The sequence below is a fragment of the Trachypithecus francoisi genome, unplaced genomic scaffold, assembly GCF_009764315.1.
Source record: "Trachypithecus francoisi isolate TF-2019V2 unplaced genomic scaffold, Tfra_2.0 Lachesis_group12, whole genome shotgun sequence".
Classification (NCBI taxonomy): domain Eukaryota; kingdom Metazoa; phylum Chordata; class Mammalia; order Primates; family Cercopithecidae; genus Trachypithecus; species Trachypithecus francoisi.
In genome coordinates, this window is record NW_022681457.1 from 39,398,453 (window position 1) to 39,415,301 (window position 16,849).

Genomic DNA, 16,849 nt, shown 5'->3' on the forward strand with positions numbered 1-16,849 from the left:
TGCATGTCCACTGTGATAGTCAGTGGGGAAGGTAATACAGAAAGAGCCTTTAGTTTACTGTGGTAGTAAAAGGCAGAAGGTAATAGAGTACATTCAAAGGTTATTGTAATGAACAAATGTATTTTTATCAGAGTCTAAAAGAAATCCTGAACAAGGATCAACCCAGTTTATGTGAGTGTAACACTGGCATTATGTTGAATGACCAAGTTATCAATTATGAAACATGGAGGAAATAGAACATAATAAATGTGTTCTTGGCCAGGCACAGTGGCTCACACCTATAATTTCAGCACTTTGGGAGGCTGAGGTGGGAGGATCGCATGAGGTCAGGACTTCAAGCCCAGCCTGGGCAACATAGCAAGACCCCATCTCTACATAAACATACAAAAAATTAGCTGGACATGGTGGCACATGCCTATAGTCTCAGCTACTTGGGAAGCTGAGGCAGGAGGATTACTTGAGCCCAGGAGTTAGAGGTTACAGTGAGCTATGATCTCGCTACTGCACTCCAGCCTGGTGAGAGAGTGAAACCTTACCTCTTAAAAAAAAAAAAAAAGTGTTCTTTAAAAAAAATTGTATATTAATAGTGTTAAAAGACACATTATGAGTATGAGAAACATAGGTACGGTTTTCTTTTGGAAAGAAGATAAATTTAGAAAATCATATATAAAGTTGGGAATGTTAGGTAGTAATAGTTGCAGAAGACAGATTGGAGGAGAGAAATGTTTCAGGGCCCAGGAGCAGAAATAGAACATGCTAAGTCAGTTAAATGCAAGGAACTGGTGGAATTCAGCAAGAGGATGGAGAACAGATAAATCATGAGGAAGATGCTGCAAAATATCCACCACTTTGTGAGGACAAGAAAGGGCCCTAGAACACAGCTGGAGTTTGTACAGATGAAGGAGAGGGCATCACTGAGGCTGAAAGTCCCACTCCACGCATGCCTCAATTAGGCAGTGATATTGTAGTGAGAAAATTCACATCCATTTGAAGTAGACGGTCACTTGGAGTCATTCCCTAGGCTACTTATCTTCCTCTTCTGGGGAAGATCTGGGGCTGATTTGGGGAAGTGTTTGTGCCAAAGACGAAAAATTGGATCACTAGGGTGAAGAACTTACATTATGCACAAAATAGTTGTATTTGAGTCTTTGTCCTCATGGAACTTCTTGGGGACCAGTGACAGACTTGATGCATTTTCCACTGATATAATCATGGACAGTGTAAATAATCAATCAAGTGTTTGTGGATTGATACCTTCTTACCCATCCGTGCTACAGGGGAGGAAACCTGAGAAGGGGCAGGAATGTGAGCTAGCAACCCCTTCCTTTCCTCCCTCCTCCCAGCATCTGATAAGGTGAGGTCAGGTGACTGTACAGTGGGCTGTGGGTGGAAACAGATTTGCTGAAAAGAGATGAGGAAGGAAGACATCCCAAGGCCTGTTTGGAACATTCGGGTTAAATGCAGCATAGCATTATTCAGCAATAAAAAGGAACCAAGTATTGATATCCACTACAACATAAATGAACCTTGAAAATACTATGCCAAGAAACCAGTCACAAAAGACCCTATATTGTGTGATTCCATTGATATAAAATGTCCCAAATAGGCAAATCTATGGAGACACCTCATTCCAACCTATTTTTCCAGCTTCCTCTTTTTCTCTGCCTGCCCTCGTCATCCCATGCAGCATTTGCTCTGTCCTCAACAAATGACCCACTGTTCGCTGAAAAATCGATGTGCTTTCAGATCTCTACACCTTTGCCACCTTTATTATCTTCCAGTACATGTCTCTTCTTCTAGGCCCAGCTTAACTAGCAACACCAAACTAAACTGAACAATCCTGATGCCTGCTGAGAGGAGCTCATCCCCACTAAAAAGTGAGCTCAGATCTGGAATAGCATAGAACATCCAGGCTGGAACCAGACCTGGAGGTTATCTAGTCCGAGTTCCGTCCCTTCATTTGATGGAGGAGGAAACTGAGGCCCCAAGAGGATGAATGGCCTGTCAAGTCCTGAAGCACACTGAGGGCAAGCCCAGGCACGCCTCATACGGGCTCTTTGCTCTTTGCCTTGCACTTCAACCTCTCTGCAGTTTTTTTGTTTTGTTTTGTTTTCGGTTTTTTTATTTTGTTTTATTTTTTTGAGACAGAGTCTCACTCTGTTGCCCAGGCTGGAGTGCAGTGGCACGATCTCAGCTCACTGCAAGTTCTGCCTCCCGGGTTCACACCATTCTCCTGCCTCAGCCTCCCAAGTAGCTGGGACTACAGGCGCCCACCACCACACCCAGCTATTTTATATATATATATATATATATATACTCAGTAGAGATGGGGTTTCACCGTGTTAGCCAGGATGGTCTCAATATCCTGACCCATGATCTGCCTTCCTCGGCCTTCCAAAGTGCTGGGATTACAGGCGTGAGCCACCGCGCCCGGCCTCTGCAGTTATTTTTGATGGAGCAAATATTTATCAAATATTTGCTGTGTACCCATATTTTATGATGTCAGCCCATTCCTTAAAAACTCGTAAATGGGCTGGGCACAGTGGCTCCCACCTTAATCCCAGCACTTTGGGAGGCTGAGGCAGGTAGATTACTTGAGGTCAGGAGTTCAAGATCAGCCTGGCCACATGGTGAAACCCCATCTCTACTAAAAAGACAAATGGCCAGACATAGTGGCACACACCTATAATCCCAGCTACTCAGGTGTCTGAGGCAGAAGAATCACTTGAACTTGGGAGGCAGGGGCTGCAGTAAGCCAAGATCGCACCACTACAGCCTGGCAACAGAGCAAGACCCTGTTTTAAAAAACATAAAAAACAAAACAAAACAGAAAAACAGTTCTCACATGGTTCCTCATTATCGTCATGCAATAGGGAACACAAGCCTTTTCATAGCCCAGCCTGTTATTACAATTCCAGCTTCACTCCTTGCTACTCCCCCTCATATCTGGCCATCCACCATTTTGAACTGGTCAGCATAGTGTAGTAAAGTCAAGACGTGCAAAGACTTCAAAATCAAAGGCCTGAGTGTGAACCAGTTCTCTCCACTTACTTAACCACATTATCTTGAAAAATTTAATTCATCTTTCAGAGCCCCTGTTTCATCATCTGTAAAACTGGGATAACAAGACTTCTCTTCCAAGATCATTAACAGGATTACTTTGGTTATTTAAAAAGCATTTCTGTGCCATTACTAGTAATGTTTATCATTTTAAATGATGACAACTATTACTTTCCTCAGAAAGCTTCTCTGCCCTCCCAACATTATGGAAGGTGCCCCTTTAGCTCCTGTGTTTACCTCTTAACAGTGTAAATTCCTGTTGAATGTTCATCTCTACCACTGAGCGTGAGCTCTTGGAAAACAGGACCATTGTTTCTCATTCAACTTGGTAACTCCAAAACATTGATGATAACCAGGAAATGCTTGTTGGTTGAAAGGAAAAGGAGGAAGAAGTAAAGCAATAAGCAAGGTGCTGTGGGGGCCATGAACATGGCAAAGGCTAAGCCCCTACCATCCAGATGTAGAACCTCTAGCTGGACAGACAGACAAATTGCAGATTGCTGTATTTGAGTCTCCTGCAAGGATAAAGTATGACATATTTATGAGAGGGGAAAAGAACTTTTAAAAAACTTATTTTTTCCTTATTGTGGGCTATATCATACATACAGGAATGCATAAAAGTAGTATGTGGAGTTTGAGGAATAAAATGAACACTCATATAACCACCATGCAGGACGAGAAATAGAAGAGAATTGCAGAAGCTCCACCCTCCCCATATGTCTCCCCTGTCGCAGCTTCCTTCCTCTCCCCAAGAAGTAACTACTGTCCTGGCTTTCATGATAATCATTTCCTTGCTTCTATCTTTATGACTTTATTGCCTATGTATGGATCCCTAACCAAAATAGCTTTTTTTTTTTAACCTTATATAAACTGAACCCTACCGTATTCATATTCTTGAGACTGGCTTGTGTCCCTCAAGCTTGTGAAATTAATCCATGTTGTTGAAATAGCTGTGGTTCTTTTTCTTTTAATTACTATAGTATTCCATTATATGACTATGTCACAATTTATCCATCTACTGTTAATGGACATACAGGATTTTTCCAGTTTGGGAATGACAAACAGTCATTATATTAATATTGTTGTATCCATTAATATTGTTGTATCCATTTTCTCCAGTATTTAAACATGCAACATTCTTTTTGTTGATGGTGTTAAGAATTCATTCTACCTCTGGAAGCAGTGAAATCCCTAGGGATAGAAAAAGGCAAACTAGTTTGCACAAAGAAGATTTGGATAGGTAGACCGGATTCTCAAAGTGTGCTTGAGAATGTATGTTTGAAAACTTTGTGTTTCTCGAAGTGTGCTCCAGGATGGCCCACAACAAAATCATGTGGAGAATTTGTTAAATACACAGATTAAAGACCCCGTCCAAACCCACCAAACAAGACCCTCTGCAGACATGGCCTGGAAAGCTGTGTTTCAGCAAGTTTACCACCCACCCCCACGACTCATGCAGATCACCAACCCGCTACCTTTTTTTTTTTCATTTGTTAGCATTTAGTTAAGTTCCCTCCTTGTGGCTTCAAGTCACCAGGACACAGCCTCCCTACTTCCCCTATATATACATCCTTAATCTTCTCCCAGCTCTCCTGCTGAAGAACTTGGCCTTCATGACAGCAGGCTACTTCGGGAGTTTCCCTTCCTCAGAATTCTGCAGTAGCCCATAGCACTCCATCAATGATGGGAGCAGCTCTAACCTGTTTTATTTATTATTATTATTATTATTATTATTATTTTTGTCAGCGTGTGATGACTCATGTCTCTTGACTGACCAAGGTCTACATTTGTCAAGGTCGAGAGTTGGGCAGAAGCCCTGGTTTCTCTTTAAGTGGTAATGCCTCATAACCAACTTTACCAAAGTAACCTGGGTGACACTTGTGGAAGTTGATGCATGCCAACAGCATTCCCCTGGCCTCCCACGTGCTTCCTGTGCTTGGCCAGGCCTTTACTTTCCGTAAACGATACAGGTGTAATGGAACAAATCTCAGCGGTCGGTGCAATGTTAGGACAGGGGAAGGTGCAGTACTTTTGTGCCCAGAAAATCAGCTTCCCTTGAAATGTCCTCCTTGGGCTGGCATGTCAACAGTCTCCAAGCAGACTTTGCCTTTAGCACACCTACACACTGTGGTCCTAGCGTTTTGCTTTCTTCTCCACCCCTCTCTCCCTCATCCCCCAATCTCTCCCCTATTCCCAAATGCAACAGAACACTCAGAAGTCTCATTTTAAGTAACTCCAAAGTCTTTCCATGACCATAGCAATGCTTTACCTAGGGACTTGTTTTAAATAGGCCTTCCTTTTTAGAGAAGTCTTAGGTTCACCGCAAAATTGCGCGGCGTTCCCATATACTAGTTACACTGCTCTAAAAATCCTGTACTCCACCTTCTCATCTCCCCCTGCCCTCTGCTCATCAATCACTGATCTTTTTAAACCTGTCTCCAGTTTTGGTTTTTCCAGAATGTCATATCATTGGAACCAAACAATATGTACCCTCTTCAGAGAAGCCTGTATCACTGAGTAATATAGAGTTTAGCGCTGAATAATACTCCCCTGTGTATCCGGATATATCAGTTTATCCATCCATTAAAATACTGAAGATTATCCTGGGTGCTTCCAAGTTTTGTCAATTATGCATGAAGTTGCTGTCAACATCCATATGCAGGCTTTTGGGTAGATGTTCAGGTTTCAACCCATTTGGGTAAAACACCAAGACGTGCAATTGCTAAAAAGTATGGTAACAGTATGTTCAGTTTAAGAAACTGCAGTGTCTTCTGAAGTGGGTGTACCGTTTTGTGTTCCCACAAGCAATGAGTGAGAGTTCCTCTTGCTCCCTGTCCTCACCAGCATTTGGTGGTGTCAGTGCTTTGGATTTTGGCTATTCTAATAGATATGTAGTGGTACTTCATTGTTGTTTTGAGACATGTAGTTTTAAAACCACCACTCTTCACTTTTTTCTCTGTGTTTTTGGGGGTCTTGTGTTTTAAAATTTTGCAGAGTAAATTATGAGCAAGTGATAGTGATCTTTCATTATTAAACATGATTTTATTTACAAATATTTCAGACTAACTCTCTTTTTTTCCTTTTAAATACAGATAAATGCAGAGGGAACACCAGAGGATGTTTTTCTTCAACTCTGCACAGCTATTGACTCTATTTTCTGAAGGCGAAAATGCATGTTTGTTAGAGTGGAAACAGAGAAAAACATTAAAAAGTTCATTCCTTAACACAATGTTTCAAGTTAAACCTTTTGTGCCCCCTGCCCCTGCTCCCCCACCCCCTAAATCCTGACAGCACTGTTTGCTTCCCAGCTAGACCTGTGTGAGAGGTATCTGGAAATCATGCATGGTGTATTTGGGACTATCAACCTCTTCTCCACACTTCAGACAACTGTCTGCACTCAGAGCACACACACTTTGTATCATGCAGGCCACACTCAAGAGCTAGTCAGTACATAAACAGTGGGGCAGTACCAGTCTGTGCCCGTTGTGATTACAGGCCTTGCTAGACCCTGATCATCTGGTTCTCCTCTCATTAAGCATCCCTAACTCCCAGTCACATCTTCCTCTCCCCAAGATTTACATACTGTTCCCCAGTGGAGGCCCCTGGCACAGGGGACAGCCCTGGCCATCTTCCTTTGGTGTCTGGCTGTTTCATCAACTCTCATCCTCTGGTGGCTCACAGCCATAAGGTGAGTTGATTACACAATGCCTTGTACATGATATAGAGGCATCAAGCAAAATTTGACAGAAATTTTAAAATATGAAATTGTATAGCTTTTCCAAGATGGTAAAACCCACGTTAGTCATCAGTAACATTATCTATTATTTTTAAGAAACTTGGAATACTGTCATTATGGCTAAGGGAACAAATCTGATAAATTGTGTAACCTAGTCTCTTCTCTACATGGTGTGATGCATTTCAGCAATTATAAATTAGTATCTATGACCAAAAGTAATTTAAAAGCATATTTGCAATTTCATTCATTGGGCACATATCAAATTATAATTTTGATTTTAAATGGTCACCCAGTTGTTTCCAAGCAAGTAAAAAATACCGTAACAAACCTGATGTGGGTAGGAGGGGCATGTCACTAAGTGGTGTGTTCAATCTTGTGTTTGTTTCATATGGGCCCTTTCCAGAAGTTTGCAAACCTTGTCATACCCATATGCAAAATTGTGTTTCCTTGCATTAAACCAGTGAAGTTTGGGTTTTCTTTTGTGCTATCAATCAGTTGTAAAATCAGAGCTTCTTATATATTCTACTGGAATAACTGCATCTTCCACTCAGTCACTACAAAAAAACATAGTTTCAGTTTGCATGATTTTTTTTTCCTTCAATGGTTGTGCAGATAAGGATCCATTTCTGGGATAGAATTGTATTTTTTAAGTCTTTTTTTTTCTTGAAATGGATATGTACAAATAAAATAAATGGAAGACAGGATAACTCTTTTTCTATTTATTTGTAACTCACATCATTCTTGAAAGCATTTGAAGCCTTATTCCAAACAGAATTAGAGGTGAACACAGACATAGTCAAGATTTACGATACGCTTATATGTTTTTAATTTTAGCTATAGATCAGTTTTGAGTTATTACAGAGAGAACTCAATGTATTCACGATACATGGTAACTTTCATATTTCCTTTTTCTCTAGCACTTATTCTGAAACAGAAATGTCAGTGTTTGCTAAAGAAGAAATTAAATTTCTTTGGTTACAATTATGCCTCTATTAACAAAAGGGGGCATGTTCCCACAACTCCAACAGTTGTCATATACTTTATTAGTACCCCAAGTTGTCACACTCTCTGTCGGGGAGCGTAAGTACTTGAGCAAACTGGGAACAAAAAAAGGTTACAGGAAGAAAATCATCATTTGTGCCAGAAAACATAAAATGACTCTTTGTAGGGATTAACATTCTTGAAACACATACCATATACTGGCAAACACAGTCCATGCCCAGCACAGCTCTGACTGCATAGGTAAGGAAAATGAGACAGCAGAGGGGCAGAAAGGTCCAGCCATCTTTTACAGGCTCTTACGGCTACAGCTGACAGCCACCTTGAAAAATTTAGCAAGGGTAAATGGCTTTGCCCCTGAAGAGTATCTAGAAGTGCGAATCAGCTCTTCTCTAGAACACATTGCTGATTTGAATGGCTTGAAATGATACCACTACTTTAAAGTCGTAAGATTTTAATACTGGAAAAGACCTTAGAGGTCTCTGTCTAGCAAAAGACTTGTGTGTATGCAGAAGACATCAGAACATCATCTAAACTCCTTTACAATGATGTATATTCAAGGCCACATCTGAGCTGGCCTGTGCCCTCTTTGATGCCATCAAGTACTACTCTCCTCTTGCTCATTTGGCTTAAGCTACTCTGGCCATCTGATGTTGCCAGAACAAGCCATGGTCTACTGGCTCAGGGCCTGTGTGCTATTGCTATCCTTCTGCCTCTTCCTACAGAGTATTCATGCAGCGGATTCCCTTGCTCTATTCTGGTTTCTATTTGAATTTATCCTGGCCAATAGAGGATTTCTCTGCTTATTCCATCTAAAATGGCAGACTATTCGCCATTCTCCCATTATTATTTTTCTCTGAGCATATTTATCTTCTTAGCATTTATCCCTGCCTGAAATGAATAGTTTTTATTTTACTTACTTATTGCTGGTCTTCTGCATTAGATTATAACCTCCATAAGGACACGGCTTGGTATCTCCAGTCCCAAACACAGTAATTACTATTGAGAGCTAACATATTTAACATACTCTCTGCACCTCCAGTTTTCTCCTGTATACAATGGAGAACATAATAGTAATGAAACTCACAGAGGAACTGTGAGGATTAAACAAAAAAGTTAGTAAGACACGCGAATCATTTACTAGCTCCTAAGGTGCAATGAAAGGTAGTTCTTTGTAAACACTTACTGAATGATTCACTTCCACGACTGGGACTAAGACCCAGAATTTTCACTCCAGTGTCCTTTCCATTACCTTTTTTTTTTTTTTTTTTTTGAGACAGCGTTCTCCCCCAGGCTATTATGCCATGGCACCATCTTGGCTCACCGCAGCCTCAACTTCCCAAGTTCAGGTGATCCCCCAACCTCAGCCTCCCGAGTAGCTAAGACTACAGCCATGCACCACCATGCCCGGCTAATTTTTTTGTATTTTTAGTAAAGACAGGGTTTTGCCATGTTGCCCAGGCTGGTCTTGAACTCCTGGGCTTAAGCAATCCACCTGCCTCGGCCTCCCAAAGTGTTGGGATTACAGATGTGAGCCACTGTGCCCAGCCCCATTACATTACTCTTAAAAATATGGAAGAGAATCAAGATACTAGGGCCCTACAGAGAACCAAAACCACCTCTGCCACCCAGTGTTGAACCACAGCCTTCGGGTAAGACAGAATCCAATTCCCCCGTCCTCTCACATCACTGTCAAGATGACCTTCTGATGCAAGGCCTCTAAGGATCTCACAGACACACTCAGTAATAGGTGGTGTCTCTTAAGTTCCTGGAGAAAAAAAATGTAAACTCACCAAAATGTTGGTCATACAACCAACACATATTTACTGAGAATCGATTAAATGCCAGGCCCTAGAGATACAGACAGACATTGATGGTCTCTGTTCTCATGGAGCTAAATGTATTATAACTCTGAAAAGTCTAGTTAACTAGCTACATGAACTGTAGAAAAAAAAGTTGTTTCTTTTTTCTGGGATCACATAAATAGAAGAACACTTTTCATCAAGAAATAAAAACAGTTTACAGCCTAAACAGGACAATGTCTTCATAAGCTTGTGGAAGAACCTACTGAAATCTGAAGACTCCCAATCCCATCCAGTGCATCCATAGGTGAACAACAGGCTTCAAACTTCATTATCCACAATAAGAAATAGTTTTATATAGCACACAACACTTATATATATGATTGAAAAAGACATTTCACAAAACTATCTTTTATTACATGTGATGTACCATTTTCTCTATTTCATTTTTTTAAATGTTCCTCATACCTAGTAAATTTTTGTGTTCTGTGAATTAATTTAAACAAAAAGGGGAAGGGGGGAAAACAGACAAGGCATACTATTAGGTTAAGTGAGAAGCACCCAACATGCATAGAAGAAAATCCTACCCGAGGCAGGAAACACAAGCTGTAGTCCCAGCTTCGCCTGAGACTTTGCAAGCCTAGACATATGCTCAGGTCTGTACTCTTAGAAAGCACACGACATGAGGAAAACAGAACGTAAGGCAACACCTGCACACCTCCACTCCTAACATCTAGTGTTGCCTGACACAAGGGGAAATTCCTGCTCAGGAAACAGGGTAGTAAGGCAGACGCTGACTCTGAAGTAATCTGTCTAGGTTAAAATTCAAGCATCACCGCTTTACTAACTATATGACCTTGGGCAGGTTAGTTAACTTCTCTCTGGCTAGATTTCCTCATATGACAACAGGATAATAAATGAACCTGCCTCATAGAGTTAAGAATTAGTTATTATATGCTTGCTTGGCACATAGTAAACACTGTATCAGTGTTTTCTATTATTATTATGCATCACACAAAAGGAAACCTCCTCTGCCTAAACCTTACAGTAATGGTTTTAGATATTAAAAGTTTCTTAAGATGTGCAAATAACTTGAGCACAATATATCAGGAAATAGATCTTATCTACTGAATACCACTGAATAAGCAATGCTTTAGCAAGTAGGTCTTTTACAGTCTGTTTTAGCTTTCAGTCCAATAATTCTCTGTAGGCAGATGGTGGCCTACTGGCAAATGACAGCTCTGCCCATTATTCCTCCAACTCTCAAAACAACAACAAAACACTACCTACTACTATCCGAACTTCGGGCCTTTTAAAACCATGGGGGCTATTTGCTTGGAGCTGAAAAATGCAAAACAAACACACCTTCTGCTCAAGCGAACAATCCTCTTTATTACTCAAAAATCTCAAAAAATGTTTGCCTTTGAAAAATGCATTCAAGTGGTTTGTCTATTCCATTTATATAACAATTGTATCACTCATAGCCCTCTTCCAAAGCATACATCATACTTTATGGAATTTTTGAATGGATCCGAATGGCCTTCCAAAACTAACTGGTATTATTTCTACACAAACATAGAAGTTACCATCAAGTGTTACTATCTTGTCTAATTACAAGTTGAAAGCAGATCTTCTGGCATAGTCACAAACCATTTAATATAAAAATGCCCAGAATGCTAATGATTTCCCTCTTCACCCCACTAATAATTCCAGGGTAAGAAGTTAAGCTCAAGTCCATTTACTTTTCCTTCTGTTATGATATATTATATCTATATCATCAGTGATCTTTAATCAATATATTACTTTAAAATTCTCATATTTCTATATTTAAAATTCTATTACTTTTTCTCAATTAAAAAACAATTCAGGGTATGATTTTAGTACCCTGCTATGTACTGAAGAGAACTAGTAAATAATGTTCCCTTGATTTAAAATAGGAAAAAACAGGTGATTCTAAAAATTGGGTCAAATATAACAATCAATCTTAGAATATTTATACTATCTTTTCCTATAGTTAATAATAATTTCTAGGAAACAAGGTGATTTTTCAAAAGCCATCTGTTTAAATACATGGGGGGCTTATTTTCATGAGACAAAACTAGAAAAAAAAATTTCAACTTTAGTATTCATACCTCAGCATTAATAATTGCCTTTTTCTTTAACCATGGTCTGTGTTTCCTTTTTGTAAGCTAGTTTAATTTAGTGTTTTGGCATACACTGAGTAAAAAACATTACCATCTTTTACAGGGTTGCTTAAGATCAGCCTCTTTTCCATAATATATTCCTTATTCTTCATAAATGACGGAAAGAAAACTCTTAAATATGTGAAGCAAACCATTTTTAAAAATACCAATTTCTGGTTTTAACACTGGTTAAAAAAAAAAAAATCCAAAATCTAACCAAAAGGAAGTCACAACAAACATTCTATAATATAAACAGACAGTATCCACATAGTTTATTTCTCACAGTTCTCCTGACAAATGAACATCATTCAAGAACATACTGTATACACAGATAAGAAGAAACATACAAAATGTTTTAAATGATGCACAACAAAATCCAGCAGTATAAAAGAATGCATGTGAACTCTTGCTCACTGCGCAGACTAAATTTAATCACTTGTTTAAATAGTAATAAAAATACAATCTTTTATGGATCTTGTGCAGACTACAAAAGAGGGAAATTATTACCATATATATGATTTTTATATTAGGCAGTTTTCTTTGATGAGTTGTACTGACAACTCCAAATACAGAGGCAGAAGGCTGTGTATTTTAAAGGAATTAATGTTGTGAATTAGAGACTTTACACAGTTACTACCACTGGCACTTTTCACCATAGTTTGTACACATCACATGATCATCTTATATAACATTACATTTAAAAAATATATCTGAGTGACAATTTTATAACATTCACACACCATGAGCTGGTTAAGGAAGCAGTGGCACAGTTGCTTCCTGTAGTGCTTCACTGTTGGTAATTAAGGACAATTCATTGTGGTTAAAAGAAATTAGGTATCAATATGATTAAGCAGCTCCAATTTACTAAAGGCCATCAATGACCACCACTGGGACAGTGAGTTCTTTTAAAGTGTATATCCTAGAAGCAAACACCATCATTGCTTAAAACTTTGTCTAAAGAAGTGAGTTTCTGTGCTGAAAACTATTTTCACAAAACTGAAGGCTACTAAACTCTTTTAATATAAATACTTTGTCTTCTCATTATCATATTTATCACCAAGTTCTTTGAAACCTTTGGAATTTACTCTCTCTTTAATGTGTGCTCTCGTTCCATCTCACCCATTTAAGATCACCACCTAAAATGTGGTGGTGAAAAATTCACCAGGGAAACCCTTTGCTCACCAGGAATGTTCAGCTGCTGAACAGTGATCTAGAGCCACAACGGTGCAGAGCTGTACTTGACGAGAACACTCAGGAAGCTCTCATGCTGTGAGTGTCATTTCTGGGAAAGCAGAGAATCTTTCCAAACTGTGCACATAATTAACAATGATACCATTGCTATGTGTTGAAGAGGACTAGTAAATGATGTTCTCTTCCATGTCATCTGTTTGCTGGAAAGTAGTTTGGGTCAAGGTAATTATAACTGGTGCCCTGAGACACACAGTAGTCTCTGTCTAAGAATGTCTCTGACCTATAAATAGGTTCTAATTGGTGATCTTCCTTGTGAATATCTGTTTCATGTAGGCTGCAAAGAAAAAAAGACACGTATCATTACAAGGTATTGGATGCATTTTAGTCTGTGTATTACAAAGCTTCCTCACAGCTCTCCCTGTTTAAATCCATTAATCTATCAAAATCTCTAATGAAAAGTTACTTGATATGTGGTATGATTACAGGAAAAAATTAATTGCCTAGAACAACAAAGTTTAATTCACTAAGTGTGACTATTAATATTTTCTATGTTTGGAAATCAAATTCACTAATGGCTGAGAAGCTCTTTTCTTGTCTAAGTTGAAGACTGACAATGAAGAAAATACTTACCAGTCTGAACAAGAATCACAGAAATCCAAAGACATTTCTGGAGGACAATCCTGGCAATGCCACCGAACACCCTGGATGGGTTCTATGCCACAGTTATCACACTATAACAGATTCAGAGAGAAAATGTATTAAATTATACTGTTCCACGACCTTTTTTATTTTCCACAAGGAAACATACGATGTGCACATAGACATCTTCTCCTCTCTCTCCATGCACAGGACAGTAATATACCACACAAATGGTTATATGTCAGAGATAATTTCCAGCAAACTAGGTAAAATTCCATCCACTCAACATCAAGGTATGCGTGAGTGAGAGGAACATTATAAGGGATAATCTTCAATCAGCTTAAATTTATTTAAAAATTTTTAAAAGTAAATCATATTCAACTTGGGTGTTTTGTTATTTGTAACCATCTACTTGAAAGGTACCTCAGACCACTGTACGATGACTATGGTTGAGAAACAGAGAGTTAATACTATAGTTAAAACTATCCAAATATGATACAGAATTGTTTTAACAGGTTCTCTTGGCTAACATAAACGCAGGCAACAGTAAAATTCTGTCTAAACTTTTATCTTATTGAATCGCTCTCCAAAGCCTAAAGACTCCTAATAACCAATGCCCATCAGGTCAAAAAGGCAGATCTGGCTCTTTTTCAGCATGGTGGCATCATGATAGTCCTCAGAGTATTCTGTGCACTTTTGGAAATCAAAAGATGTATAATTTCTAGTTTCTTTGATCATCTGGTCAACTATAGTGGCTAACAGACTGGCAAACAAGCCATGGCTGGGTTTTGCAGGAAAATTAGGAGAAGGGAAGCAAGTTTCTTTTTGAAAGGCCAGAGCTGCCAGTTAGGAAAATCTCTAATGGAGAAGTAGGGTCACTGAAAGATCAAGAGGGAAAATCATTTAATAGAGTATGATTACTGCCTACTCTAGAGGATCAAAGGTACAACTTTGTTTTCAATTTGGTTTACCAGTCACAGCACACATCAGTATTTTCCTGTCTACCCACCAACACCACCAAGTTTATGGTCTCCTTATTACTTCCTCCAGTCCAACCAAGTCAATTCTAATGCCTCAAGGCTTCTCAAGCTTGCCAATCCTTATTTCCATGGCCACCAGTCAAGTTCAGGACACCCTCATCTTTTGTCTAAATTATCAAAAGAATCTCTAACCGGTTTCCTTGACTCTAGTCTTGCCTTCCTCTAAGTTTCCATACTATGGCCAAAATGATGAGGGGAAAAGCTGGTCAGTTTCAAACCCACTGCTTTCCTAAAGATCATCACCCCCAACAGTTTAAGTAACTAGAATTATCTTTCCAAAACGTAAATTTCATATTACTTTCTGCTTAAAATCATTCAATGGTTCCCCCACAACCTCAGGACAGTGTGAGCTCCTTGGCAAAATTTCCAAGGCGGTGCAAGCAGCCTCTAACTACTTTCTAGTATGTACTCTAGCCACACTCAACTATTTTGTTTAACTTCTCTAAATACCTTATGAGAATGAAAACAGCATAAGGGCAAGAACTGAGTCTGTCTTGTTTACTGCTGAATCTCTAGCACTTAGCAAAGTGCCTGAAACATAATGTGTATTACAAAATTCTGTGGAATAAGTATATGTATTTCTATTAGTCTCTCAATCAGAAAGGGAAAAAAAACCCCATTTCTGATCCATGGACAACAGCAACAAAAAAGAGAAACAGCTAAACAAAAGCACCTCACATTTTACCTCAATTGATAGCTACCTGTATGTTTGTCTTCACTCTAGTAAATAATATACTCTTGGCCAGGCACGGTGGCTCAAGCCTGTAATCCCAGCACTTTGGGAGGCCGAGACGGGCGGATCACGAGGTCAGGAGATCGAGACCATCCTGGCTAATACGGTGAAACCCTGTCTCTACTTAAAAAATACCAAAAACTAGCCGGGCGACGAGGCGGGCGCCTGTAGTCCCAGCTACTCGGGAGGCTGAGGCAGGAGAATGGCGTAAACCCGGGAGGCGGAGCTTGCAGTGAGCTGAGATTCGGCCACTGCACTCTAGCCTGGGTGGCAGAGCAAGACTCCGTCTCAAAAAAAAAAAAAAATAATAATATACTCTTCACATCAGGAACGATGGCACCACTACTTTGTATAAATGAATGGGATAAAAGATAAACTTTTTTCCTACATGGTTAGCAATTCTGGAGTTTAACACTACAGAAACCACTTTAACTCTTATCACCCTTTTAAATTAAATGGATACTCCAGCCTGGCCAACATGGTGAAACCCCATCTCTACTAAAAATACAAAAATTAGCTGGGCGTAGTGGCACACACCTGTAATCCCAGCTACTTGGGTGGCTGAGGCATGAGAATCGCCTGAACCCAGGAAGCAGAGGTTGCTGTGAGCTGAGATCATGCCACTGCACTCCAGCCTGGGCAACAGAGCGAGACTCTGTCTCTAAATAAATAAATAAATAAATAAAATTAAATGAATACTAAAATTAAGTAGAACTTACCTTAAAGCCCACATGTTGCACAAATCCACTTTCAGCTTGCATTTGCTGAAGTTTCTGCTTCTTTAACTTTTTAAACTGTAATAGTTCTTTATATTCAGGTAAATTCCTATACATGATAGGAATACTTTCGTCATCCTATCAAAAAATAAAAAATAAAAATGGTTTGGTAATGAAAATGAATTAAGGGTAAGAAATAGTGATACAGAATATTTTTCTACTGATATTTTTCATTTTTAAAATACCTTTTAGTACTCACAGAAAATTAGTGCTGCTATTAGCAGTATTTTCCACTAATGCTTTTGGAGGAGTTTTTTAAAAACACAATAGTAATTCTGAATTGTAGCAGACTGCTTCAATGCAGGTAAAAGGGAAGCACGGCCATGATTCTCACCTCTGTTATACACTAGTGCAAACCCAATCCCATCTTTACATTTTCACGGTTACCTGAGTGACTTGTAATCTACTTCTCCCTCATTTAAGGAAGTTTCTCTTCTCCAATCTAACAGATTCTTACATTTGCTCCTGTAAATATGACACTTTCTCAATAACAAACAAACCAATCTCTGCTCGTTTTTTGCTCTGTACTCCCAATGATCAACGTAGAACATTTCTCTCTTACTCAACAGGATGAACTGAGTTACAAAGATGACTATTTACAATAGACTGTAAAAGAAATAAACAGTAAAAACTATATAAATGAATTAAGTAGGCTAGGCGCAGTGGTTCACACCTGTAATCCCAGCACTT

General features: G+C 39.2%; 2 protein-coding genes across 14 annotated transcripts in view; one reads left to right on the top strand and one right to left on the bottom strand.

The window, feature by feature from the left end:
* The window catches only part of AK5 (adenylate kinase 5), a 304,302-nt gene extending 296,802 nt beyond the window's left edge, over positions 1-7,500 (top strand). For 2 of the 3 annotated variants that reach the window (XM_033225353.1, XM_033225354.1), the window contains exon 14: positions 6,153-6,289. In XM_033225353.1, the coding sequence (XP_033081244.1) occupies positions 6,153-6,221 (69 nt within the window). In that variant the 3' untranslated portion in view covers positions 6,222-6,289. Of the gene's footprint in view, positions 1-6,152 lie in introns of all 3 variants that reach the window. The other variant, XM_033225352.1, reaches the window with a different exon arrangement.
* A 2,492-nt stretch (positions 7,501-9,992) lies between these two features.
* The window catches only part of ZZZ3 (zinc finger ZZ-type containing 3), a 127,715-nt gene continuing 120,858 nt past the window's right edge, over positions 9,993-16,849 (bottom strand). For 8 of the 11 annotated variants that reach the window (XM_033225351.1, XM_033225347.1, XM_033225348.1 and 5 more), the window contains 3 exons: positions 16,103-16,237; positions 13,602-13,702; positions 9,993-13,305 (listed from right to left, as the gene is read on the bottom strand). In XM_033225351.1, the coding sequence (XP_033081242.1) occupies positions 13,161-13,305; positions 13,602-13,702; positions 16,103-16,237 (381 nt within the window). In that variant the 3' untranslated portion in view covers positions 9,993-13,160. The remainder of the gene's footprint in view (positions 13,306-13,601; positions 13,703-16,102; positions 16,238-16,849) is intronic. The other 3 variants (XM_033225346.1, XM_033225344.1, XM_033225343.1) reach the window with 1 other exon arrangement.